The sequence below is a fragment of the Papaver somniferum genome, unplaced genomic scaffold, assembly GCF_003573695.1.
Source record: "Papaver somniferum cultivar HN1 unplaced genomic scaffold, ASM357369v1 unplaced-scaffold_81, whole genome shotgun sequence".
Lineage (NCBI taxonomy): Eukaryota > Viridiplantae > Streptophyta > Magnoliopsida > Ranunculales > Papaveraceae > Papaver > Papaver somniferum.
In genome coordinates this window covers 4,475,685-4,499,246 of record NW_020651082.1, presented here as the reverse complement: position 1 = coordinate 4,499,246, position 23,562 = coordinate 4,475,685, and the positions used below count along the sequence as shown (strand labels likewise).

General features: G+C 35.7%; 1 protein-coding gene and 1 long non-coding RNA gene across 2 annotated transcripts; both read left to right on the top strand.

The window, feature by feature from the left end:
* Positions 1 to 293: 293 nt before the first annotated feature.
* LOC113345132 lies at positions 294 to 7,633 on the top strand. The gene is made up of 3 exons (XR_003358017.1): positions 294 to 1,082; positions 1,164 to 1,214; positions 6,497 to 7,633. It is a non-coding gene; the product is annotated as an uncharacterized LOC113345132 (long non-coding RNA).
* A 9,411-nt stretch (positions 7,634 to 17,044) lies between these two features.
* Positions 17,045 to 21,075, top strand: LOC113345131 (putative clathrin assembly protein At5g57200). Its single transcript, XM_026588965.1, has 4 exons — positions 17,045 to 17,770; positions 17,851 to 17,901; positions 20,540 to 20,778; positions 20,857 to 21,075. Exons 1-3 carry the CDS (start codon positions 17,693 to 17,695, stop codon positions 20,696 to 20,698), a joined length of 288 nt encoding a protein of 95 aa, XP_026444750.1. The 5' UTR covers positions 17,045 to 17,692; the 3' UTR covers positions 20,699 to 20,778; positions 20,857 to 21,075.
* Positions 21,076 to 23,562: the final 2,487 nt, after the last annotated feature.

Sequence of the window (23,562 nt, the reverse complement as noted above, 5' to 3'; positions counted from 1 at the left end):
ATGGAGGTTGAAACTAACCGTTCCGGTGACCGTTTAAAAGTAGCCATTGACGATTATGGTTCAAACGCTAGCGATTCTCCTACGCACGCCAGCAATTTTCCTATAAACGCCAGCGACAATATTTCGTCCTGGCGCTTGACTATCAACAATCCACTTCTTTCCCATAATGCGAAACCTCGTTTGACCATCCACCTGGCTCAACATAAATTTGTTTTTGGACATTGCGTAGGAATTGCCCTGCAGTACGCTAAAATAACCTCTCGCAAATTTGGTATCCCCTGCACGCTAAAATTTCAGATCTAAAAGACTCGTCCCATAGAAACAATCTTCCGAAACTAAAATCTTCAAAATATTTTCATCCAACTATTCTCTGCTCAACTATGGAGATCTCCGGTGTAATTTCACGGTCAGCGCTGGAACTGATAAGGTTTATGTGATATCTAGAAAATGTACTGTTTACTGTAATCTCAAGGTGTTTGGCGTTTTGGATTTTTATGTTTCTCCTTCAACGTATGATTTGGAGAATAAGAGAAGAAGGACAAGAAGAATTTAGAGATGGGAAAATGAGAAACAAGTTTGTTTTTCTTCGAGGAAAAATGGAAGAAGAAGTTGAAATTGGTTAGGGTTATCGATGTTTTGAGCAATGGGGTTTTAAAGGAAGCATCAGAGATTTTAATGACACATTTGAATTGATTAAAGGAAATGAAAATAAAGAAGAAAGAAGTCAGAAACTGTGATGGTAACACCAGATGGAGAATGGATTGAGGTATGCATGGGAGGGAAGTGTAAGAAATGAGGAGCTGCAGAATTATTACGAGTTTGAGAAAAGGGTTAGTGGAGTTGAAGGTGGTAGTGTTGCTGCTGTTGGTTGTAAATCTAGAGATGGTCCTAGTGTTAGGGTTTTGAACCAATGCAATGGGGAAAAGACAACAACGGTGGAGGAAATTAGTGTTGTTGATGCTCTTCTAGGATTAATCATTTGTGTACTAGAGTTGGTTTAGAACAAGGTTTCTAAGTAGAGAAGATGTTGGGAACACCTCTCTGCACTGCAACAACTACTATACAGGCTTATTGGTTGCAAGGTAGTTACTGATATAAAGCTCTTATTATCACGGTTTCTGACTTTAGTTATTAACAGCTCACTTGTTCTTTCACTTTTGCAGTATAAAGGTGGAGCATATCATAACTATCTTATTCAGTATGCAGTTGCTCTGGTTCGTATATATCCAACCTGTCTACATTTCTCTTTATTATTGCTGTATGCAGTTAGATTGCATAAGTAGCAAAGTATCTTGCAAAACATTCTTATTGATGTGGAAACATATCCATTTATGTCCATTGTATTTGTTGGTATTACTTGTGATGCACAATGCTGACTGTAGAAAATCTTCATTTGGTTGTAGTTACAGAATATTTTTGTTCACATGTATATAGCTTCGAAATAAGACACTTCTAAGAAAAATTAGCCAGCATCAGTGAATCTTGGGTGACTTTTAAAGAATACTGCACTTGATGAAGCCATAATTCCAAGGTTATCATACTTTCAGGAGCCATACATCTATTTCCAATGATACCAGTCAAATAAATGTCCCTGAACTAGTTTCGCTTTGTCGTGAACAGTGTATGTTTCTATAGGAGTGAGTAGTCTATTTTGATTTTAATTTAGTGTTGCATGTGGTTGTGTCTGTACCAACATAATTCATCATTTGGTCGTTGCAAATGAATTCTAAATTTAACATGGTGTTTGTGGATGAAGCATTTGCGTTATCTTTGATCTGTATCTATAAATTGTGAACTTTGATCTGTATCTATATATGAAGTCACGCAGCTTTTTGAAACTACACCCGTGGAGCCAATCCAGCAAGTTGTCTCCATTATACTAGTTGACTTCACCCGTGGAACTATCTTAAGCAAGATGGCTCCACTTCTGTTTTGGAGTCAAGTTCAACAGTTGATTCCACTTTTGGAACCAAAGTTATGCTAGTTGTCTACGCCGTGAAATAACTTAATCAAGTTGATTCCACCCGTGGGACTAACTTATGCTAGTTAACTCTACATCCGAGAAATCATTAATCAAGTCAACAAGAGGAATTAGACTAAGTATTACTTATATACCCCTTAAAATACATCCCTATTTCAACTTAAAAAGTAACTTTACTTTCTAAAAATCTTAGTATCGTAGAAGGGGATTACTGAAGTACCGTTTTTTTTATAGGAGAAAGACTATATAAGGGCGGGTATTTTAGTAATTTTATTTTAAGGGAATAAGGTATTTAGAAGGTGTATTTTTTGAATTGGATAAGGGTGTATTTTAAAACCTCCTATCACTTTCTCCACATATTTGATTGTCATAGCGGATAAAAACCTTCTTATTATTCCCTCCGCTCAAGCCTTAATCTGTGGAGCGAACAATAGGAGGGTTAGGTATGTTCAGGAGCGATTGTAAAAGGTTTATAAGATTAGGTTTCTTAATCCTTTCTGAACACATGTTTTCGTGAAACCGAATTTGTTGAAGCTTGAAAGAATCCTGGTGTATATTTGCGTGAGTAAAATCGTAGTGTTTGTTATGTTTCCATCATCTTGAGTTACGTATAAGAATCAACTTGCAAAGTCACTCTTGCTTACATATAGTAACTTGACTAGGCGTCAATCTCAAACCCATAAGGACATATTAGGTGTCAAGTTAAATCAAAATCTGGGTAAGTACCTTGGGGTGCCTATTCAGAATGGTTGTGTTAGTCTGTCGTTTCCAATATCTTAATCAAATATTGAGTCTCGATTGCAGGGAGGAAAAGCAATATGCTTACCAGGTAAAACCACCTTGTTGACAGCTTATAGCCTTATATTGACCCTGTTATTAACCATATTATGAATGTATTGAAACTTCCTAAATCCTTCAGTAAGAAAATTGGTGAATATCGCAGGGACTTTTTATGGCATGATAGTTCATATAATTGGTTGGACCTGTATTAAAAGACCAAGGTCTTCTTATAGTTGGAGAGGAAGTTTCCGTAGATATCTAGTTAGGGATTTATTAAGTGGGGTACTGGTACCGGAGACACTGTTAATTATTGGATTGACCCTTGAGTCCGGTCTTATCCTTTGGCCGCCAGTATGGATATACCTTTGAATTGTGATCCTCATCTCAGAGTTGGCCAAATTATGGATAAATCTGATAGGAACTGGGACTTGGATGATTTGAAACAAGCTGTTCTCACTTACATCTTGAATGCTATTTCTGTTATTTCTGTACCTTCTTTTGCTCATCCGCAGTTGGTCTATTCGGGACATAATTCAGGTAATGCTATAGTCAAAGTGGCCTTTTGGCAGGAACTTTCTTGTACTCGAGGTAGTGCGTCTATTAATAGGGATTGGCAATTGTATCATAACAAGCTCAAGGTTTCTGAACTACTAAATCGTTTTGGGTTAACTATTCCAGGTTGCTCGTTATGTTTTAATGATATTGAAACATGTCCTCACTTATTTCTTGTTTGTATGATTTGGCTGTTTCTAAAACAACATTGAGGATTACGTAATACACCTTTGGAACCGCTTGATCCTAGTTGGTCACTTGCTTTAAGCAAACCTTAAAGTTTAGAGCTACTATATTTCATGTTTCTTGGGAATTTTTACTTCCTCAACCTTTATGGTAGATTTGGCTGGCTCGCAATAACTTTGTTTTCGACATGTTCCTTTTGTTTGCAAAACAGTTGTTTATGCACTGAGATTAGCTAAGCAATTTTTGAGCTTTCTTTGATTCCGAGTACTACTCGCCGTTCTAGTCGGGTGATTAATGTGCAATGGGGGTTCCCCCCTAAACATGGTTGATCAAATATGGAATGTGGAAAAGACAATAATGTACAGGAAATTAGTATTGTTAAGGCTCCTCCAGTCCTAATCCTTTGTGTATTGGAGTTGGTTTAGAACGAAGTTTCTTAGTAGAGAAGATCTTAGAACACCTCCCTGCACTGCAACAACTACTATACCGGCTTATTGGTTGCCAGGTAGTTACCGATATGGAACTCTTATTAACAGTTATGACTTTAGTTACTAACAGCTCACTTGTTGTTTTACTTTTGCAGCCTGAAGGTGGAGCATATTATAAATATCTTATTCGGTGTGTGGTTGCTCTGGTTCTGGTTCATGTACTATCTAACCTGTCTACATTTCTTTATCATTGTTGTATGTACTTAGATTTTACGAGTACCAAATATCTTACTAAACATTGATATGGCAATGAATCCATATATTCCATTGTATGTTCTTTTTCTGGCTGTTTGGTATTACTTGTGATGTAGATAGTTGGCTGTAAAAAAACCTTCACTTGATTAGGTTGTAGTCTAAGGATATCTTGTTCACATGTTCATAATTTTAAAATAAGACACTTTAATATATTTCTAGCCATCATTTGCGAATCTTAGGAGACTTATTTGTTCTCTACATTTTGGAGTACAAATGTTTATAAGATCCTGAATGGTAAGGCTTAGAAAAACAAATCAAACCATAACTCATATCTCTATGCCTTGTGTCAATGGCCATAAATTAACAATTTGAAGATCCATAAACTGTAAACCATCACTATCTTCATCATTATGATCCTTACCGTAGACCATAGTAAAGTAGAAAAAGAATATCGTGAACACTGTATGTTTCACTGGGATTAAGTAGTCTATTTTGATTTTAACCTAGTGTTTAATGTGGTAATGTGTCTGTATCAACAAATTTCATCGTTTGGTCCTTGCAACATCTATTTTTTATATTAAATGGTGTTTGTGGATGAAGTATTTATGTTGTCTTTGATCTGTATCTATAAATTGTGAACTTTGATCTTAATATGTGAATTCACGTAGGTTTTTAAAATCACACCTGTGGAGCCAACTTCATCGTGTTAACTCCACCCATGGAATCAACTTCAGCAAGTTAACTCCATTTGTAGAAACAACTTGTGTTAGTTGATTCCACCCGTGGAACCAACTGAAGCAAGGTGGCTCCAGGTTTATAAGAAACTTCAATAAGGTGATTCCACTTATTGGAACCAACTTCTGCTAGTTGTATTCCCTCATGGAACCAACTTCTGCTAGTTGTCTCCCCTCATGGAACAAACTTTAGGAAGTTGGCTCCATTCTACCCATGGAACAAAATTAAGCAAGTTGGCCTGAACCTGAAGTGGAGCCACCTTGCTTAAGTCAACTCAAAGACTGTATAAGAAAGGGTGTTTTGGTAATCTCAGTTTTAGTGAATAGGGTTTCTAGATAGTGGGGTGGTTTTTAAGTTGGATAAAGGTATATATAAAAAATCCCCCCCAACTTCTAAAATCCCTATTCCCTTAAAAGGAGATTACTGACACACCATCCCTTAAATAGTCAGTCTCCACTCTATCACACACAACATCTCTCTTCCCTTATCACTACCAGTCTACCACCACCCTGTTCCGTATAAGAATAAAATTGCATTATGAATCCATGTTAACTCATTGTTAGTTTGTTTTTACAAGTCATACTCTTTTCTTTTGTCGTCACACTTTATCATTCCTATGTTACAACATGACTTGATGAACATCACAATCAAGTTGGACCTCATCAAGGCTTATTTATGGTAGTTTAAATTGGGACTTTTTACAGTATGTTCTCTCTTGTTTTGGTGTTCACACATATATGATACAATTGATTTATGCTTGCGTCGGTTCTGCGGATTTTCAAGTTCTTAACATTGGATCCCCCTGCAACACTTTGCTTCTTCTAGCAGCCTTAGACATGGAGATCTTTTATCTCGTTGCCTGTTTGTTATCGGGGTTAAAGTCCTTGCTCATTTTATGGATTTGGCTGTGAAAAATAGCCATGTCTCTACTTTTGCCATAGCATTTTGCATAATTTCTTTACGAATGACAGTGTTATCTTTTTGAATGCTATTGTAACTAATGTTACTTGTCTTGAGCAGCATCTGGAATCTTTTTGTTTGTGGTCTATTAATTATACTAAACAACTCTTGCGTACGTCTAATTACTTGACTAGGCGTCAATCACAGACCCTTAGGGACATATTCAGTGTCAAGTTAAGTCAAAATCTGGTAAGTACATTGGGATGCCTATTCAGAATGGTCGTGTTAGTCCGTCCTGTTTCCAATATCTTTATAAAATATTGAGTCGCGATAGCAGGGATGGAAAAACAATATGCTTACAAGGTTAACCTTGTTGACGGCTTCTATTGACCATGTTGTTAACCATATTATGAATGTATTGAAACTTCCTAAATCCTTCAGTAAGAAAATTGATGAATATCACAGGGAATTTTTATGGCATGATTGGAAAGGTAAGCAAACCTTAAAGTTTAGAGCTACTGTATTTCATGTTTCTTGGGAATTTTTTACTTTCTCAACTTTATGGCAAATTTGGATGGCTCGCAATAACTTTGTTTTTCGACATGTTCCTTTTGTTTGCAAAACATTGTTGATGCACTGAGATTAGCTAAGAAATTTTATGAGCTTTCTTTGATTCCAGGTACTAGTCGCAATTCCAGTTGGGTGGTTAACGTGCAATGGTTGCCCCCCTAAACATGGTTACTCAAATATGGAATGTGGAAAAGACAACAACGGTGGAGGAAATTGGTTTTGTTAAAGCTCCTTCAGGCTTAATCCTTTGAGTATTGGAATCGGTTTAGAACAAGGTTTCTAAGTACAGAAGATCTTAGAACACCTCCCTGCACCGCAACAACTACTATGATTGCTTATTGGTTTCCAGGTAGTAAAACTCTTATTCGCAGTTTCTGACTTTAGTTATAAACAGCTCACTTGTTCTTTCACTTTTGCGCCTGAAGATAGAGCATATCATAAATATCTTATTCAGTGTGCGGTGACCGGTTGCTCTGGTTCTGGTTTGTGTACTATCCAACCTGTTTACATTTCTCTTTATCATTGTTATTGATAGGGAAAATATCTTACATAGCATTGATTTTCTTACATATCTTACAAGTAGCAAAATATCTTACATAGCATTGTTATTGATAGGGAAACGAATCCATATATATCCATTATATGTTCTTTTTCTGACTGTTTGGTACTACTTGTGATTTAAAATGCTCGCTGTAGAAAATCTTCATTTGATTTGGTTGTATATAGTTGAAGAAAATCTTCTTCACATGTTTATAATTTTGATATGAGACACTTCAATATATTTCTTGCTATCATTTGTGAATCCTGGGAGACTTATTTGTTCTCTACATTTCAGAAGACAAATGTTTATGGGATCCTAAATGTTAAGGCTTAAAAACACAAGTCAAACCATTGAACTCATATCTCTATGCCTTACATCAATGGCCATGAATTAACAATTTTAAGATCCATACAGTGTAAACTGTGCACTATCTTCTTCATTGTAATACTTACTCCCATAGACTATATAGCAAATAAAAAGAATATCGTGGACACTATGTTTCACTGGGAGTAATTAAGTAGTCTATTTTGATTTTAACCTAGTGTTTAATGTGGTAATGTGTCTGTACCAACAAATTTCATCATTTGGTCCTTGCAAATCTGTTTTGATTTTAATATGGTCTTTGTGCATTTGAGTTATCTTTCATTTGTATCTATAAATTGTGAACTTTGATCTTAATATGCGAAGTCACATGGCTTTTTGAAACCACACATGTGGAGCCAACTTCATCAAGTTAACTCCACCTGTGGAAGCAACTTATGCTAGTTGACTCCACCCGTAAAACCAACTTAAGCAACGTGCCTCCAAGTTTAGAAGCAACCTCAACAAGGTGGCTCCACTTATGGAACCAAATAATGCTTAAGTTGAACTTTTTAAACTTATTTTCAAACTTATTATTTTTTTGTTTTCTTTGTCACAATTTACCGTCCTCACATGACAACATAACACTTTAAACTTGAACTTTTTACAACATGTTCTCTCTTGTTTTGGTGTTCCCCAATTCAATTGATTTATGCTTGTGTCAATTTTGTGGATGATCGCGTCAGTTCTGCGGATTTTCAAGTTCTTATCAATGGATCCCCCTCTCAACACTTAACTTTTTCTAGCGGCCTTGGACACGAAATTCTTTATCCCCTTACCTGTTTATTAGTAGGCTTAAAGTCCCTTCTCATTGATTTGGCTGTGAAAAAAAGCCTTTTCTCTACTTTCGCCGTAGTGTTTAGCATAATTTCTTTGCGGATGACAGTGTTATCTTTTTGAATGCTACTGTAACTAATGCTACCTCTCTTAAGCAGCTTTTGGAATCTTTCGAATTAAGACACTCTAATATATTTCTAGCCATCATATGTGAATCCTGGTAGACTTATTTGTTCTCTACAGTTGGATTACAAATGTTTATAGAATCCTCGATGGTAAAACTTAGAAAAACAAATCTAACCGTTGAACTGATATCTCTATGCCTTATGTCAATGGCCATAAATTAACAATCTTAAGATCCATACAGTGTAAACTGTGCACTATCTTCATCATTATAATACTTATTTCCATAGACCATAGTAAAAAAAGAATACTGTGAACTCTGTATGTTTCACTGGGAGTAATTAAGTAGTCTATTTTTATTTTACCCTAGTGTTTAATGTGGTAATGTGTCTTTACCAACAAATTTCATCATTGGGTCCTCGCAGATCATTTTTGAATTTATTATGGTGTTTGTGGATGAAGCATTTATGTTGTCTTTGATCTTTATTTATAAACTGTGAACTTTGATCTTAATATGTGAAGCCATATAGCTTTTTGAAACCACACGTGTGGAGCCAACTTCATCAAGTTAACTCCATCCATGGAATCAACTTCAGCAAGTTAACTCCACTCCACCCGTGGAAACAACTTATGCTAGTTGACTCCAAGTTTAGAAGAAAGTTCAACAAGGTGACTCCACTTAAGGGGAACCAATTTCTGCTAGTGTCCCTCATGGAACCAACTTCATTTAGTTGATTCCCCTCGGGAAACAAACTTAAGCAAGTTGGCTCCACTCCATCCGCAGAACCAACTTCATCAAGTTAGACCAAACCTGAAGTGGAGCCACCTTGTTTAAGTCAACTTAAAGACTGTATAAGAAAGAGTGTTCTGGTAATCTTAGTTTAAGGGATTAGGGCTTCTAGAAAGTGGGACCACTTTTAAATTGGATAAGGGTATATTTTAAGGGGTATTTAAGTAATATATTCTTATCTAACTTAAAAAATCCCCCATCCTCTATAAACTCTATTTCCTTGAAAAAAGATTATTGACACACCCTCACTTAAATAGTCATTTTCCACTCTATCACGCATGACATCTCTTTTCACTCACCACTACCGCCATGCTGTTCCATAATAGAATAAAATTGTCCATGTTAACGCATTTTGATTTTGTTTTTACAAGTCGTACTTTTTTTTTTGTCACAGTTTACTGTTCTCACGTTACAACATAACTTGATGAACATGCTTTACCAAAAAAAAAAGCTTAATGAACATGGCACTCAAGTTGGATCTCAACAAGGTCTATGGCAGTTTAAATTGGGACTTTTTACACTCTCTTGTTTTGGTGTTCACCCATTTATGATTTATGCTTGCGTCAGTTCTGCGGATTTTCAAGTTCTTAACAATGGATTCCCCTCCCAACACTTTACTTCTTCTAGTGGCTTTAAACATGGGGATCTTTCATTCTGTTGCCTGTTTGTTATTGGGCTTAGAGTTATTTATCGTCTTATGGATTTGGCTGTGAAAAATAGCCATTTCTCTACTTTTGCCATAGCATTTCGCGTATTTTCTTTATGGATGATAGTGTTATCTTTCTGAATGCTACTGTAACTGATAGTGTTATCTCTCTGAATGCTACTGTAACTAAGCTACTTGTCGTAAAACAGCTTTTGGAATCTTTTTGTTTGTGGTTTATTGAAGATGCTTACCAGGTTAAGTCAATCTCTTGCTTGCGTCTAATTACTTGACTAGGCATCAATCTCAGACCCTTAGGGACATATTAGGTGTCAAGTTAAGTCAAAATCTGGGTAATTAAATTGGGGTGCCTATTCAGAATTGTCGTGTTAGTCCGTCCTGTTTCCAGTATCTTTATCAAATATTGAGTCTCGATTGCAGGGATGAAAAATCAAGATGCTTTCCAGGTTAAACAACCTTATTGACGGCTTCTATGGACCCCATCGTTAACCATATCATGAATGTGTTTAAACTTCCCAAGTCCATTACTGAAAGAATTGATAAATATCGCAGTGAAGATAATTTTTAAAATGCATGTATGTGTGGTCTTGGAATTCGAGATCTTGATTCTAATAATGAAGCTTTTATTGGCTAAGACGGCTTGGCGAAATGAACCCTGTTTTGACCCTATTATGACAGGCTAAGGATCTCAAAAATGAAGACCTATAGTAAGCTACCGGGGATATATTAAGTGGGCTACTGGTGTAGGAGGCGCTGTCGATTTTTTGACCGACCTTTGGGTCCGGTCCTACCCTTTGCCTGCCATTATGGATATTCCTTTGAATTGTGATCCCACTTGCGTCTTGAATGATATTTCTGTTATTCCTGTACCTTCTTTTGCTTATCCACAGGTTGGTTGGTCTATTCGGGACATACATCAGGAAATGTTACAGTTAAAGGAGCCTATTGACAAAAACTTTCTTGTACTTGTGGTAATGCCTCTTTTAATAGGGATTGACGGACGATATATGGTCTATTGAAATTCCCTCAGAAGCTAATACGTTTTTGCCTGTAGTTGTCTCCTAATAAGCTTAAGGCTTATGAATTATTATCATTTTTGTCAGCAGTTGTGTTGTAATAAGCTTAAGGATCGTGAATTATTATATCGGTTTGGGTTAACCAGCACTCCTGTTTGCTTTTTATGTTGTCATGATATTGAACATGTGCTCACTTATTTCTTGTTTGTCCTATTGTTACTCCTAATAGAGATATAAAGAGGGTATCAGGAATATGATCTACATGAAGAATAGAGTTTAGCTATATACATCGGTGAAATGTATTGGCGTATCAGACTATAGTGGCGGAAGGATAAGCTATGCTGCCGTGAAGGATAACTGTCTTGAGCTTTTGTTTGTTTGAACGTGTGCTTCACAGGTATTACAGCTGTTAGTAAGCTTATTTAACAGACTGTTGCACAGACGAGGACGCGTAGACGCGGACGCGGCCGCGGACACTATAAAATTCTCAAAAAACTAGGACGCGGACACGTATATACATATTTTATTTATATATTATCTATATATATATTCATGTATTTATATAGCAAAGTCACGTATTTCGACGCTAAAAATTAGAAAATGATGCTACATGTGTATAAATTTCAAAAAAAAAAAGAAGATATCGTTTGTTTATACACGCCGAATGTCAAACAATCAGTCATTATTAAACACATGGCACAATTAAAATGCATTCTTAGAACAACACATGTCCAATTAAAGGTATACGTGATGTCATTTCCAATTACAAAACCCTAATAAAGACCTAAATTATTGATCTAAATGTTTGTCTTTCTTCATTTGGTTAATAATAGTAAAAATATACTTGTTCCCGAGTCCTATTCGGGTTATTATTTTAAAAAAAAAAAAAAACAAGTTTGCTTATCAATTTGGCATCTCGTATCAACGCTAAAATGGTTCATGCTCTTAGTCGCTAGATCTTTTTAGCGATTTAAGGAGGCCCCTAAACTATGAAAAAAGTGAAAACTACAATAACCCCCCTACTATATGGGTTCAACATATAGAAACCCCACAAAGTGGACTCTTCACTATCAACTCCATACTTTAGGAAAATGCTATTACTATGCCCAAAATATCAAATTTTCTTCAGATCCGGCCCATAATTAATTATTATGAATTTTAATAATGACAACACTACCCTAAAGTATAAATACAAGAGGAATATCAGAATATTCTTTTCATTTCTCTATTATCTTTCTCTCTCTTCTCTATTTCTCTCCCGGTTCTATCGAATTCAGATCGATGAAGAATAAGAATAATCAATTTGATTCAATAGATTTTATTGTTGATCATCATTTAAACTACAAATATGAATCAATCATTCAATCGATTTGATGTGAATCTAGGTTTCAGTTGGTTCTAAGTTGCACCAGATTAGGTTTTTGTTGGTTTAACTGGTTTTCTGAAGAATTTGAATCTCGAATTTTAGGTTTCAGTTGATTCGAAGCTGCATCAGGTTAACTTTTCGTCATTCTTACTTTTCTTAGTTCGATTAGGTTTTTTATTTTTGTTTTGATTGATTCTATTCAGATCTGAGAAGAAGAAGAACCTGATTTTTCTTGAATCAATCGAAGATCTTCAATGTCGTTTTAACCTTAATTACTTACTTTTTGTGCAGGTTCAACAAGAGAATTAAGAAGATATTCGACAGCAGCAGAAATGAAATCGTCGTTATTCATTTCATCTTTGACAACAACTAATGAAGTCATCTTATAATAATAATTCATCTGAAGATTTGGTATGAGCAAGATCTTAAAATCAGTAAGATTTCTCTCGTTTTTTCTTGAATCAACAGGTTTTAAATATAGGTATACGTTTAGATATTTGTTGTTGTTGATGATGATAATGTTTTATAAGATAAATTGATTGAAAACTGTTCTACTGATAATAAAATTCCCCACAAGATTGATGAAGCAAACTTTATAGAGATGTAAATGAGACATATATCTGTGTTTTTACTAGATGTGAATGATTAATTGAAAATTATTGTAAAAGAAAGAACAGATTCTCATGAGAAGACAAAGCTTATCGTTATCAGTAATTGTAGAGGGTACTAATGTTCATTAATATATTTATGTATTGTATGTACCAATTCACTGATTATGTATGTCATAATTCCTTTTGAACAATGAAATATGAAATTATAGATGCAATGGTTTTGTATGGCAGTGTTTTTGATCCAATGTTTTTTGGATTTCTCAATTATAACCAGTAATGGGTAATAACTAGTTGTATCTAATTCTCATTTGACGCTTAGTTGCGTGTGAATTTTAAGCAGAATTGGCAGTAGATGTTAGTGTCTTGTTAATTGGAGTCTCTTGGTAAGTGTTGATATGGGTAGAACCGAGAAAACAACAGCAAGTATTCATTTATATTCTCTCCCTATCTCCTTGTATTTTTTGATGACTTGGATTTATTGTTGGAACGCTGACGAAGTAAGATCAGACTCCAACTAACGAAGTTGTTGTTTCGTATGAAACCTTACCTGATTGTAAGAGTTCAAATTTTTTATTTTTTATTTTAGATTATCTTTAATTGATCATGGTGGTTCGTCAATGCATATGCCCAAAGCCAACAGTTGATGCTATATTTGCGCTTGGAGGTGGTTTAGAATTGGAAATGGTTAGTGATTTATGCTAACTAGTAGTTATATGGATGTGTAACTAGTAGTTACACAAGCTATATGGATCTGTAAACACTAGTTACACAAACTATATGGATGTGTAACTTCTAGTTACACATGCTGGGATATAAAGTTTATGTTCTATATATTGCAGGTTCTTATGAGAAGGTATATCATGCATATTGGAATGAAAATGTAGGTTATAATATTTGGGGTCAATTCGTATACTTTATGGTTTATACAAGTTTCTTCTATTTTTCTCCCTAAGATGTGGTTCTTACTAGATAACATTGGTTGGTAGTTGCTTTATGGCCAGCTTGTTCTCAGTAAAGGACCATCATTCGGTTTGGATGATCATCTAGATAAAGAAGCGAGCAAAGCAGGTCAATTATTTATCCTAAAAATCTCTCCCTCGAATCTTCCATGAAAAGGAAAAAACTATTCAATGCACTCAAATTCTTTTTGACGTTTTTCTTTGTGAGTAGCTTAGGCACAGAAGCAAATGATAGCAGAAGAGGTTGCTTCGGTGCTTAGTAGTAGTGTTGATCTTAATACAATGCCAACTGAAAAGTTTGTTTATTTTGTTTCAAATCGTAACAAAAGAAATATGAGAGAGTTTGGAATATAATACTTTTGAGTTTCTGTTCAGCTCTGAAAATATGGTAACTACATTGCGTGTTGGGGCAGAGTATGCTGGAGTTCCTGTACATAACTGCATGCTTATTGCTGGAGGCCAATCTGGTGTATCTGGATCTTAATGCATACTCATGCCATGTATCGTTCTGCGGAGCAGGTCTGTGATTTCTTATATACACCTGTAATACAAAACAGAATGGGTTTTTGAGCTTGGACGACCGGATAACATTTTGAGAGACAAACGTTCCAGCGAAAGACATCCAACGGTCGTCGTTTCTGTAACCCCTCTCATTATGAATCAAAATTTATTAATCTTTATTTATTGCATCACCTCATAACCCAAGATATTCAAAAAAACATTAAATGAAATCATATATAATATATTATACATGCATTAATTGGATTTAGTGGTGGCATGATGAATCTAATGGGAAATGAGATTTATTTGTCTACTTTTATTCATAACTCATAAGTGAGATATGCGTACACACTGTTACTTAAATGATTTTGTGCTCGTTTTTGGATAACGTATATGAATAATTTTACAATGTACTTATAGACATTATTTTCGCTTAAAACAAAATAGAAAACTATCTTGCGAAGGAACGCGATTTAAAGTCCGAATTTTTTTTTGCACCAGTCAGATATCATATTAAAGCATTTCCCTTATGACACGAACTATCTCTAGATATTTATTAGAACTCTCTGTTAACTTCATGTCGTGCCGTTACGGCATGGGTTATTTCTAGTCAACATACATTATACGTTTATTGTACAGTTCATGATTTGATCATATTTGCAGAGTGTTATAACTGGGCAAGATAAATGGACTTGTAGCTACTAGTTACATGTGCTAATTAGATGTGTAGCTACTAGTTACACATGCTAATTAGATGTGTAACTTATAGATACACATGCTAATTGGATAAGATACAAAGTCTATGTTATATGCATGATGATCATTTTCTAGAAAATGGTGGTAACAGTCGTCATAGGCAATTATTTGATTTTAGTTTATGGTACAGTTAAGATTCGATTTCAATAAAATCCATATTTGATTTAGACGAAGGAGATTTAGTTGCTATTATACTTATAAATGCTTGTTTAACCATGAAACATTATTAACTAAAGACATAATTGAAGAATCTGGATTAGCTGAATCATTAGGACTTTCAGTTGTCTTAATGTATGAGAAAAGTATTGGTGAAGCTTTTAATTTGGCTGGTTATTTTCTCGTTTGCATATGTTTGAAGTCTTTATTGTTTAATCACCTTGTCAAGGATGCGATAGTTCATGAATTGACCTCATCTTTCGACGTTAACTTCGTATTGCAAATAGGAAAATTTGAGCTTCGTATCATGGAGGGAGAGTTTGCTGATCCTCATATTGTAGTTATGCTTGGTGAAAACGGGACAGGGAAGACGACATTTCTTTGCTTGCTGGTACACCTTTTTAGATCCCTCTCTTGTTGTTTTTAGTTTCAAATTCTATGTCTTGACTGCGCATTTATTCACATTACACAAGTAGGATGCATGTGTAACTTCTAGTTACACATGTTATATGCTTGTGTAACTCCTAATTACACAAGTAGGATGCATGTGTAACTCTGAATTACACTAGACAGATGCATGGGTATCTTCTAGTTACACATGCTAAAATTAACAAACCTTGTAACCAAAAAATTACGCATGCCAGTTACACAAGCTTTATGGATGTGCAACTGCTAGTTACACATGCTAATTGGATGTATAACTATAAATTACACATGCTAATTGAATGTGTAATTGGGAGTTACACATGCTATGTGGATGTGTATCTGTTGCATATGCTTATACTTTGGCGTGTTTGATGAGCACTTGTTTTGAGTTTGCAAAAAATTTGAATTCTTGCAGCAAAGTTGTTTCTTAAGCTTTGGTTTTTAATTACTTGATTTCACATCTCCTTATGGTAGTAGTTATATGTTGCAATCTCTTTTTCCTTTGCAAGATCACACGCACAAAAAAGAAAACGAGAAGAAGAAAAAGGGCACCAGACTATTCCACTATTGGACCATTGAGGATTGCTGATTTCCACTGGTATTGTAGAGATGCAGAGGTAGATGATGAAATGGAAGCCCAGTCAATCATGATATTAGTCACTGATCAGTAATTCCACATTGACTCACGGTGTGTTGATGGGTTATGGAAATATATGCTGGAAAAAAAGGGTTGAGAAAACTTTTGAAAAAAGAACAACTGACTTCACTTTTCCCCCTTTTTGCAACTCTTTTAATCGGTCGCCTTTTTTTTTAACGGACAAATTATTGTAAATGAATATTTAAAGTAATACATGTATTTTCTGTATGTGTAGTTTTGATGTATAACAGATGAGTATACATTTATATATGCATGTGTAACTTTTTATTACACATGTCATACGCATGTGTAACTTCTGCATACACATGTTATATGCATGTGTAACTACTGATTACACATCTATATATAAGTGTAACTTTGAATTACACATGCCATATGGATGTGTAACTTTTAGATACACATGCTATATGTTGGTGGTCGGTGGTGGTGACGTGAGGTGGTCGGTGGCGGCGACGGTTGTCAGTGGCAGCTGGTGGTGGTAGTGGTCGGAGGTGGTGGGCGATGGCGGTGGTGGTGGTCGGAGGTGGCTGGCAATGGTGGTCGGAGGTGATTGAGGGTAGTGGTTGGTGGTGATGGTGGTTGGCGGTGGTAGTGGTGGCCGGAAGTGGTGGAAACATCATCACACTATATTTTTAAAAAATTTGGATCTAAATTTAAATTTGATTTAATTATGGAATTGACAATATACATAAAGGTATCAACGTCTTTTAATATTTTGGCGCATAAATTTACGCTTCTTTTCAAGGTCTTCCTATTATGGGTAACGTCTTTTAATTTTCCCTTCCAAAAATTCTAAGCGCCGTGGATTCTGCCGCTTGCCATCACCTAAGTGCTGAATCTTGCGGTACAACCCGCACGACCCAACCCTTAGTGGGTGTAGCAGGGCTGTTAAATACGCTCAAAAATATTTCAGTTCTAAACGACTCTTTATCAGCTCAAAAATAAATCTTCAAAATGTTTTCATCAACTATAAACAGAATCAATGGCGATCTCCGGTATAATTTCACGGTCGTATTGCGGCGCTGGAACTGATGAGATGTACGTGATATCTAGAAAATTTACAGTAATCTCAAGGTGGCATCTTTCCTTCAAGTCTGGTTTAGAGAATAAAGAGAAGAAGGAGAATTCAGAGATGTGAAAAATGAAGACTAAGGTTTTTATTTTATTTTTTCTTTTTATCGATGTTTTGAGTCAATGGGGTTTGGATTAAAGAAGGAGAATATGGTTTGATCTCTCAAGTTAAAAGGAAAGAATTTAGAGGAAGCATCAGAAATTCTAATGGCAGATTTGAATCGATTGAAATGGAAAGAAAGAAGAAAGGATTCAGAAATTATGATGGCAACACCAGATGGAGAGGGATTGAGGTATGCATGGGAGGGGAGTGTAAAGAATCAGGAGCTGCAGAATTATTAGGAGTTTGAGAAAAGGGTTAGTGGAGTTGAAGGTGGTAGTGTTGCTGTTGTTGGTTGTAAGTGTAGAGATGGTCCTATTGTTAGGGTACTGAATCAGTGCTATGGGAAAAGACAAGAACAGTGGAGGAAATTGGTGCTGTTAATGCTCTTTTAGGATTAATCATTTGTGTACTGGAGTTGGTTTAGAATATGGTTTCTAAGTATAAAAGATGTTGGGAACACCTCTCTGCACTGCAACAACTACTATACAGGCTTATTGGTTGCCAGGTAGTTACTGATATAAAGCTCTTATTATCACAGTTCTGACTTCAGTTATTAACAGCTCACTTGTTCTTTCACTTTTGCAGCTTGAAGGAGGAGCATATCATAACTATCTTATTCAGCATGCAGTTGCTCTGGTTCGTGTCTATCCAACCTGTCTACATTTTCTCTTTAATATTGTTGTACGCAGTTAGATTGCATAAGTCGCAAAATATCTTGCCAAACATTGTTATTGATGTTCTTTTTCTGACTGTTTGTATTACTTGTGATGTACAATGCCGACTATAGAAAATTTTCATTTGGTTGTAGTTAAAGAATATTTTTGTTCACATGTTTATAATTTCGAAATAAGACACTTCTAAAAAAAAAATGAACCATCATTGGTAAATTTTGGGTGACTTTTAAAGAATTCTGCACTTCATGAAGCCCAGGTTATCATACTTTCTGGGGCCATACATTGAAAAAATATTTCCAATGATAACAATCAAATAAATGTCCCTGAACTAGTTTCGCTTTGTCGTGAACAGTGTATGTTCCTATAGGAGTAAGTAAGTAGTCTATTTTGATTTTAATTTAGTGTTGCACGTGGTTGTGTCTCTACCAACATATTTCATCATTTGGTCATTGCAAATATATTTTAAATTTAACATGGTGTTTCTGGATGAAGCATTTGAGTTATCTTTGATCTGTATCTATAAATTATGAACTTTGATCTTAATATATGAAGTCACACAGCTTTTTGAAACTACACCCATGGAGCCAACTTCAGCAAGTTGTCTCCATTATACTAGTTGACTTCACCCGTGGAACCAGCTTAACCAAGATGGCTCCACTTCTGTTTTGGAGGCAAGTTCAACAGCTGATTACACTTTTGGAACCAAAGTTATGCTAGTTGTCTACGCTTGTGAAATAACTTCATTAAGTTGATTCCATCCTCGGAACCAACTTATGCTAGTTAACTCCACCCATGGAACCAACTTCAACAGACTTCATCCGGGAAATCAAAAATCAAGTCGAAAATAGGAATTAGACTAAGTATTACTTATATACCCCTTAAAATACATCCTTATTCCAACTTAGAAAGTAACTTTACTTTCTAAAAACCTTAGTACCGTAAAAGGGAATTACTGAAATACCCTTTTTTTTTATAGGAGAAAGACTATATAAAAGTGGATATTTTAGTTATCTCATTTTAAGGGAATAAAGTTTCTAGAAGGTGAAGTTATTTTTTAAATTGGATAAGGGTGTATTTTAAAACCTCCTATCACTTTCTCCACATATTTGCGCTCAAGCCTTAATCTGTGGAGCGAACAATAGGAAGGTTAGGTGTGTACAGGAGAGATTGTAAAAGGTTTATTAGATTAGGTTTCTTAATCCTTTCCGAACACATGTTTTCGTGAGACCGAATTTATTGAAGCTTGAAAGAATTCTGGTGTATATTTGCGTCAGTAAAATCGTAGTGTTTGTTATGTTTCCATCATCTCGCGTTCTGTATAAGAATAAAATTGCAAAATCACTCTTGCTTACGTATAATAACTTGACTAGGTGTCAGTCTCAGACCCTTAAGGACATATTAGGTGTCAAGTTAAATCAAAATATGGGTAAGTACCTTGGGGTGCCTATCAAAATGGTTGTTTTAGTCCGGCCTGTTTCCAGTATCTTTATCAAATATTGAGTCTCGATTGCAGGGATGGAAAAGCAATATGCTTACCAGGTAAAACCACCTTGTTGACAGCTTATAGCCTTATATTGACCCTGTTATTAACCATATTATGAATGCATTGAAACTTCCTAAATCCTTCAGTAAGAAAATTGGTGAATATCACAGGGATTTTTTTTTTTTGATCGATCAGCAGCGGAAATTGAACCCGCAACCTATAGGTTGGGAGTCCAATCCCTGGCCAACTGGGCTACTGCCAGTTGGTTATCACAGGGATTTTTTTACGGCATGATAGGGAAGGTAAGCATAAAATGCATGTAAATGGTTGATATAAGATTCAATTATTACAGGCCAAGTATTTCAAAAATGAAACTTTTGGACCTGTATTAAAGGACCAGGGTCTTCTTATAGTTGGAGAGGAATTTTCTGTAGATATAGAGTTAGGGATTTATTAAGTGGGGTACTGGTTCCTTTGGCCGCCAGTATGGATATTCCTTTGAATTGTGATCCTCATCTTAAAGTTGGCCAAATTATGGATAAATCTGATAGGAACTGGGACTTGGATGATTTGAAACAAGCTGTTCTCACTTACGTCTTGAATGCTATTTCTGTTATTTCTGTACCTTGTTTTGCTCATCCGCAGGATCAGTTGGTCTATTTGGGACATAATTCAGGTAATGCTATAGTTAAAGTGGCCTTTTGGCAGAAACTTTCTTGTATTCGAGGTAGTTGTATCGTAACAAGCTTAAGGTTTCTGAAATACTATATCGTTTTGGGTTAACTATTCCAGGTTGGTCTTTATGTTTTAATGATATTGAAACATGCCCTCACTTATTTCTTGTTTGTATTATTTGGCTGTTTCTAAATCAACATTGGGGATTACGTAATACGCCTTTGGGGCCGCTTGATCCTAGTTGGTCACTTGGTCTAAGCAAACCTTAAAGTTAGAGCTACTGTATTTCATGTTTCTTGGGAATTTTTATTTCCTCAACTTTTATGGTAGATTTGGCTGGCTCGCAATAACTTTGTTTTTCGACATGTTCCTTTTATTTGCAAAACAGTTGTTGATGCACTAAGATTAGCTAAGCAATTTTATGAGCTTTCTTTGATTCCAGGTACTACTCGCAGTTCCAGTCGGGTGGTTAATGTGCAATGGTTGTCCCCTAAACATGGTTACTCAAATTTGGAATGTGGAAAAGACATATACAGTGGAGGAAATTGGTTTTGTTAAGGCTCCTCCAGGCTTAATCATTTTTGTATTGAAGTTGGTTTAGAACAAGGTTTCTTAGTAGAGAAGATCTTAGAACACCTCGCTGCACCGCAACAACTACTATACCAGCTTATTGGTTGGCAGGTAGTTACTGATATAGAACTCTTATTCACAGTTATGACTTAAGTTATTAACAGCTCACTTGTTCTTTTACTTTTGCAGCCTGAAGGTGGAGCATATCATAAATATATTCAGTGTGTGGTTGCTCTGGTTCTGGTTCGTGTACTATCTAACCTGTCTATATTTCTTTATCATTGTTGTATGTACTTAGATTTTACGAGTACCAAAACATTGATATTGATATGAAAACGAATCCATATATTTCCATTGTATGTTCTTTTTCTGACTGTTTGGTATTACTTGTGATGTAGATAGTTGGCTGTGGAAAACCTTCATTTGATTAGGTTGTAGTTGAAGGGTATCTTGTCCACATCTTCATAATTTTGAAATAAGACACTTAAATATATTTCTAGCCATCATTTGTGAATCTTGGGAGACTTATTTCTTCTCTACATTTTGGAGTAAAAATGTCTGTAAGATCTCGAATGGTAAAGGCTTAGAAAAACAAATCAAACCATTGAACTCATATCTCTATGCCTTGTGTTAATGGCCATAAATTAACAATTTTAAGATCCATACAGTGTAAACTATGCTTTATCTTCGTCATTATGATCCTTATTCCCATAGACCGTAGTAAAGTAGGAAAAGAATATTGTGAACACTGTATGTTTCACTGGGAGTAAGTAGTCTATTTTGATTTTAACCTAGTGTTTAATGTGGTAATGTGTCTGTACCAACAAATTTCATTGTTTGATCCTTGCAAATCTATTTTGATTTTAAATGGTGTTCGTGGATGAAGTATCTATGTTGTCTTTGATCTGTATCTATAAATTGTGAGCTTTGATCTTAATATGTGAATTTACGCAGCTTTTTGAAATCACACATGTGGAGCCAACTTCATCAATTTAACCACCCATGGAATCAACTTCAGCAAGTTGACTCCACCTGTAGAAACAACTTATGTTAGTTGACTCCACCCGTGGAACCAACTTAAGCAAGGTGGCTCCAAGTTTATAAGAAACTTCAATAAGGTGACTCCACTTAAGTAGAACCAACTTCTGCTAGTTGTCTCCCCTCATGGAACAAACTTAAGCAAGTTGGCTCCACTCCACCCGTGGACCCAACTTCATCAAGTTATCCTTTTGAATGCAACTGTAACTAATGCTACTTGTCAAGCAACTTTTTGAAATCTTTTTGTTTTTGGTCCATTACTCAATCACTCTTGCTTACGTCAAATTACTTGACTAGGCATCAAATCCTTAGGGACATCTTAGGTGTCAAGTTAAGTCAAAATCCGGGCAAGTACATTGGGGTGCCTATTCGGAATGGTCGTGTTAGTCCGTCCTGTTTCCATTTAACTTTATTGAATATTGAGTCTCGATTGCAGGGATGGAAAAACAATGTGCTTACCACCAGGTTAAACAACCTTGTTTTGACGGCTTCTATTGACCCTCTTGTTAACCATATTATGAATGTGTTGAAACTTCCTAAGTCCATTACTAAGAAAATTGATAAGTGCAGGGGCTTCTTATGGCATGATAGGGAAGGTTGGGTTAAGATTTTTTGTCCTATGACTATGGGTGATCTTGGAATCCGAGATCTTGATGCTAATAATGAAGTTTTTTTTGGCTAAGGCAGCTCGGCGAGACGAACCCTGTTTTGACCCTATTATTACAGGCTAAATAATTTAGAAATGAAGACCTGTAAGCAACTAGGGTCTTCTTATAATTGGAGAGGAATTCTTCGTAGAGATCTAGTTAGGGACATATTAAGTGGGCTATTGGTACCTGAGATGCTGTTAATTTTTTGACTGACCCTTGGGTCCGCCCTTACCCTTTGTCTGCCATTATGGATATTCCTTTAAATTGTGATCCTCATCTTAAAATTGGCCAAATTATGGATAGATATACCAGGAACTGGGACTTGGATGATTTGAAACAAGCTGTTCCCACTTGCGTCTTGAATGATATTTCTGTTATTCCTGTACCTTCTTTTGCTTATCCACAGGTCGGTTGGTCTACTCGGGACATACATCAGGTAATGTTAAAGTAGCCTATTGACAAAAACTTTCTTGTACTTTTCGTAATGCTTCTTTTTATAGGGATTGACGGACGATATATGGTCTACGAATTCCCCTCAGAAGCTAAGACATTTTTGTCGGCAGTTGTGTCGTAGTAAGCTTCAGGTTTATGAATTATTATTTCGGTTTGGGTTAACCAGCACTCCTGTTTGCCTTTTATGTTATGATATTGAAACATGTGCTCACTTATTTCTTGTTTGTCCTACTGTTACTCCTAGTAGGGATGTAAAGATAGTATTAGAAATACGATTTACACGAAGAATTAGAGTTTAGGTATATGTCGGTGAAGTGTGTTGGCGTATCAGAGTATAGCGGTGAAGGATAAGCTATGCTGCTGTGAAGGATAACCGCGTCAAGCTTTTGTTAGTTTGAATGTGTGCTTCACACGTACTACTAGCTGTTAGTCTTAGTCGGCTTATTAACAGACTATAAAGTGCAGTTGAATCTTGTGTGTGATGTAATGGAAAATAGTTCTCTCCTCTTCCTAGAGTTATTAAAAGGGCCCACTTGCAATATCATAGTTGGTAGTTCGAATTTGCTTGCTGATTTCGATAATTGGAAATGTTGTTATGTTCCAAGAGACGCAAATCTTGTTGCACTTTTTTTTTTAATAGGAAAGGTTCATTCAATAAAATTATTGATTGTTATGGAGTTTCCTCTAATGAGGACCATGATAAAGGGACATTAGATTCTAGCCACATTACTACGGGTTTTTTTTTTTTTTTTTT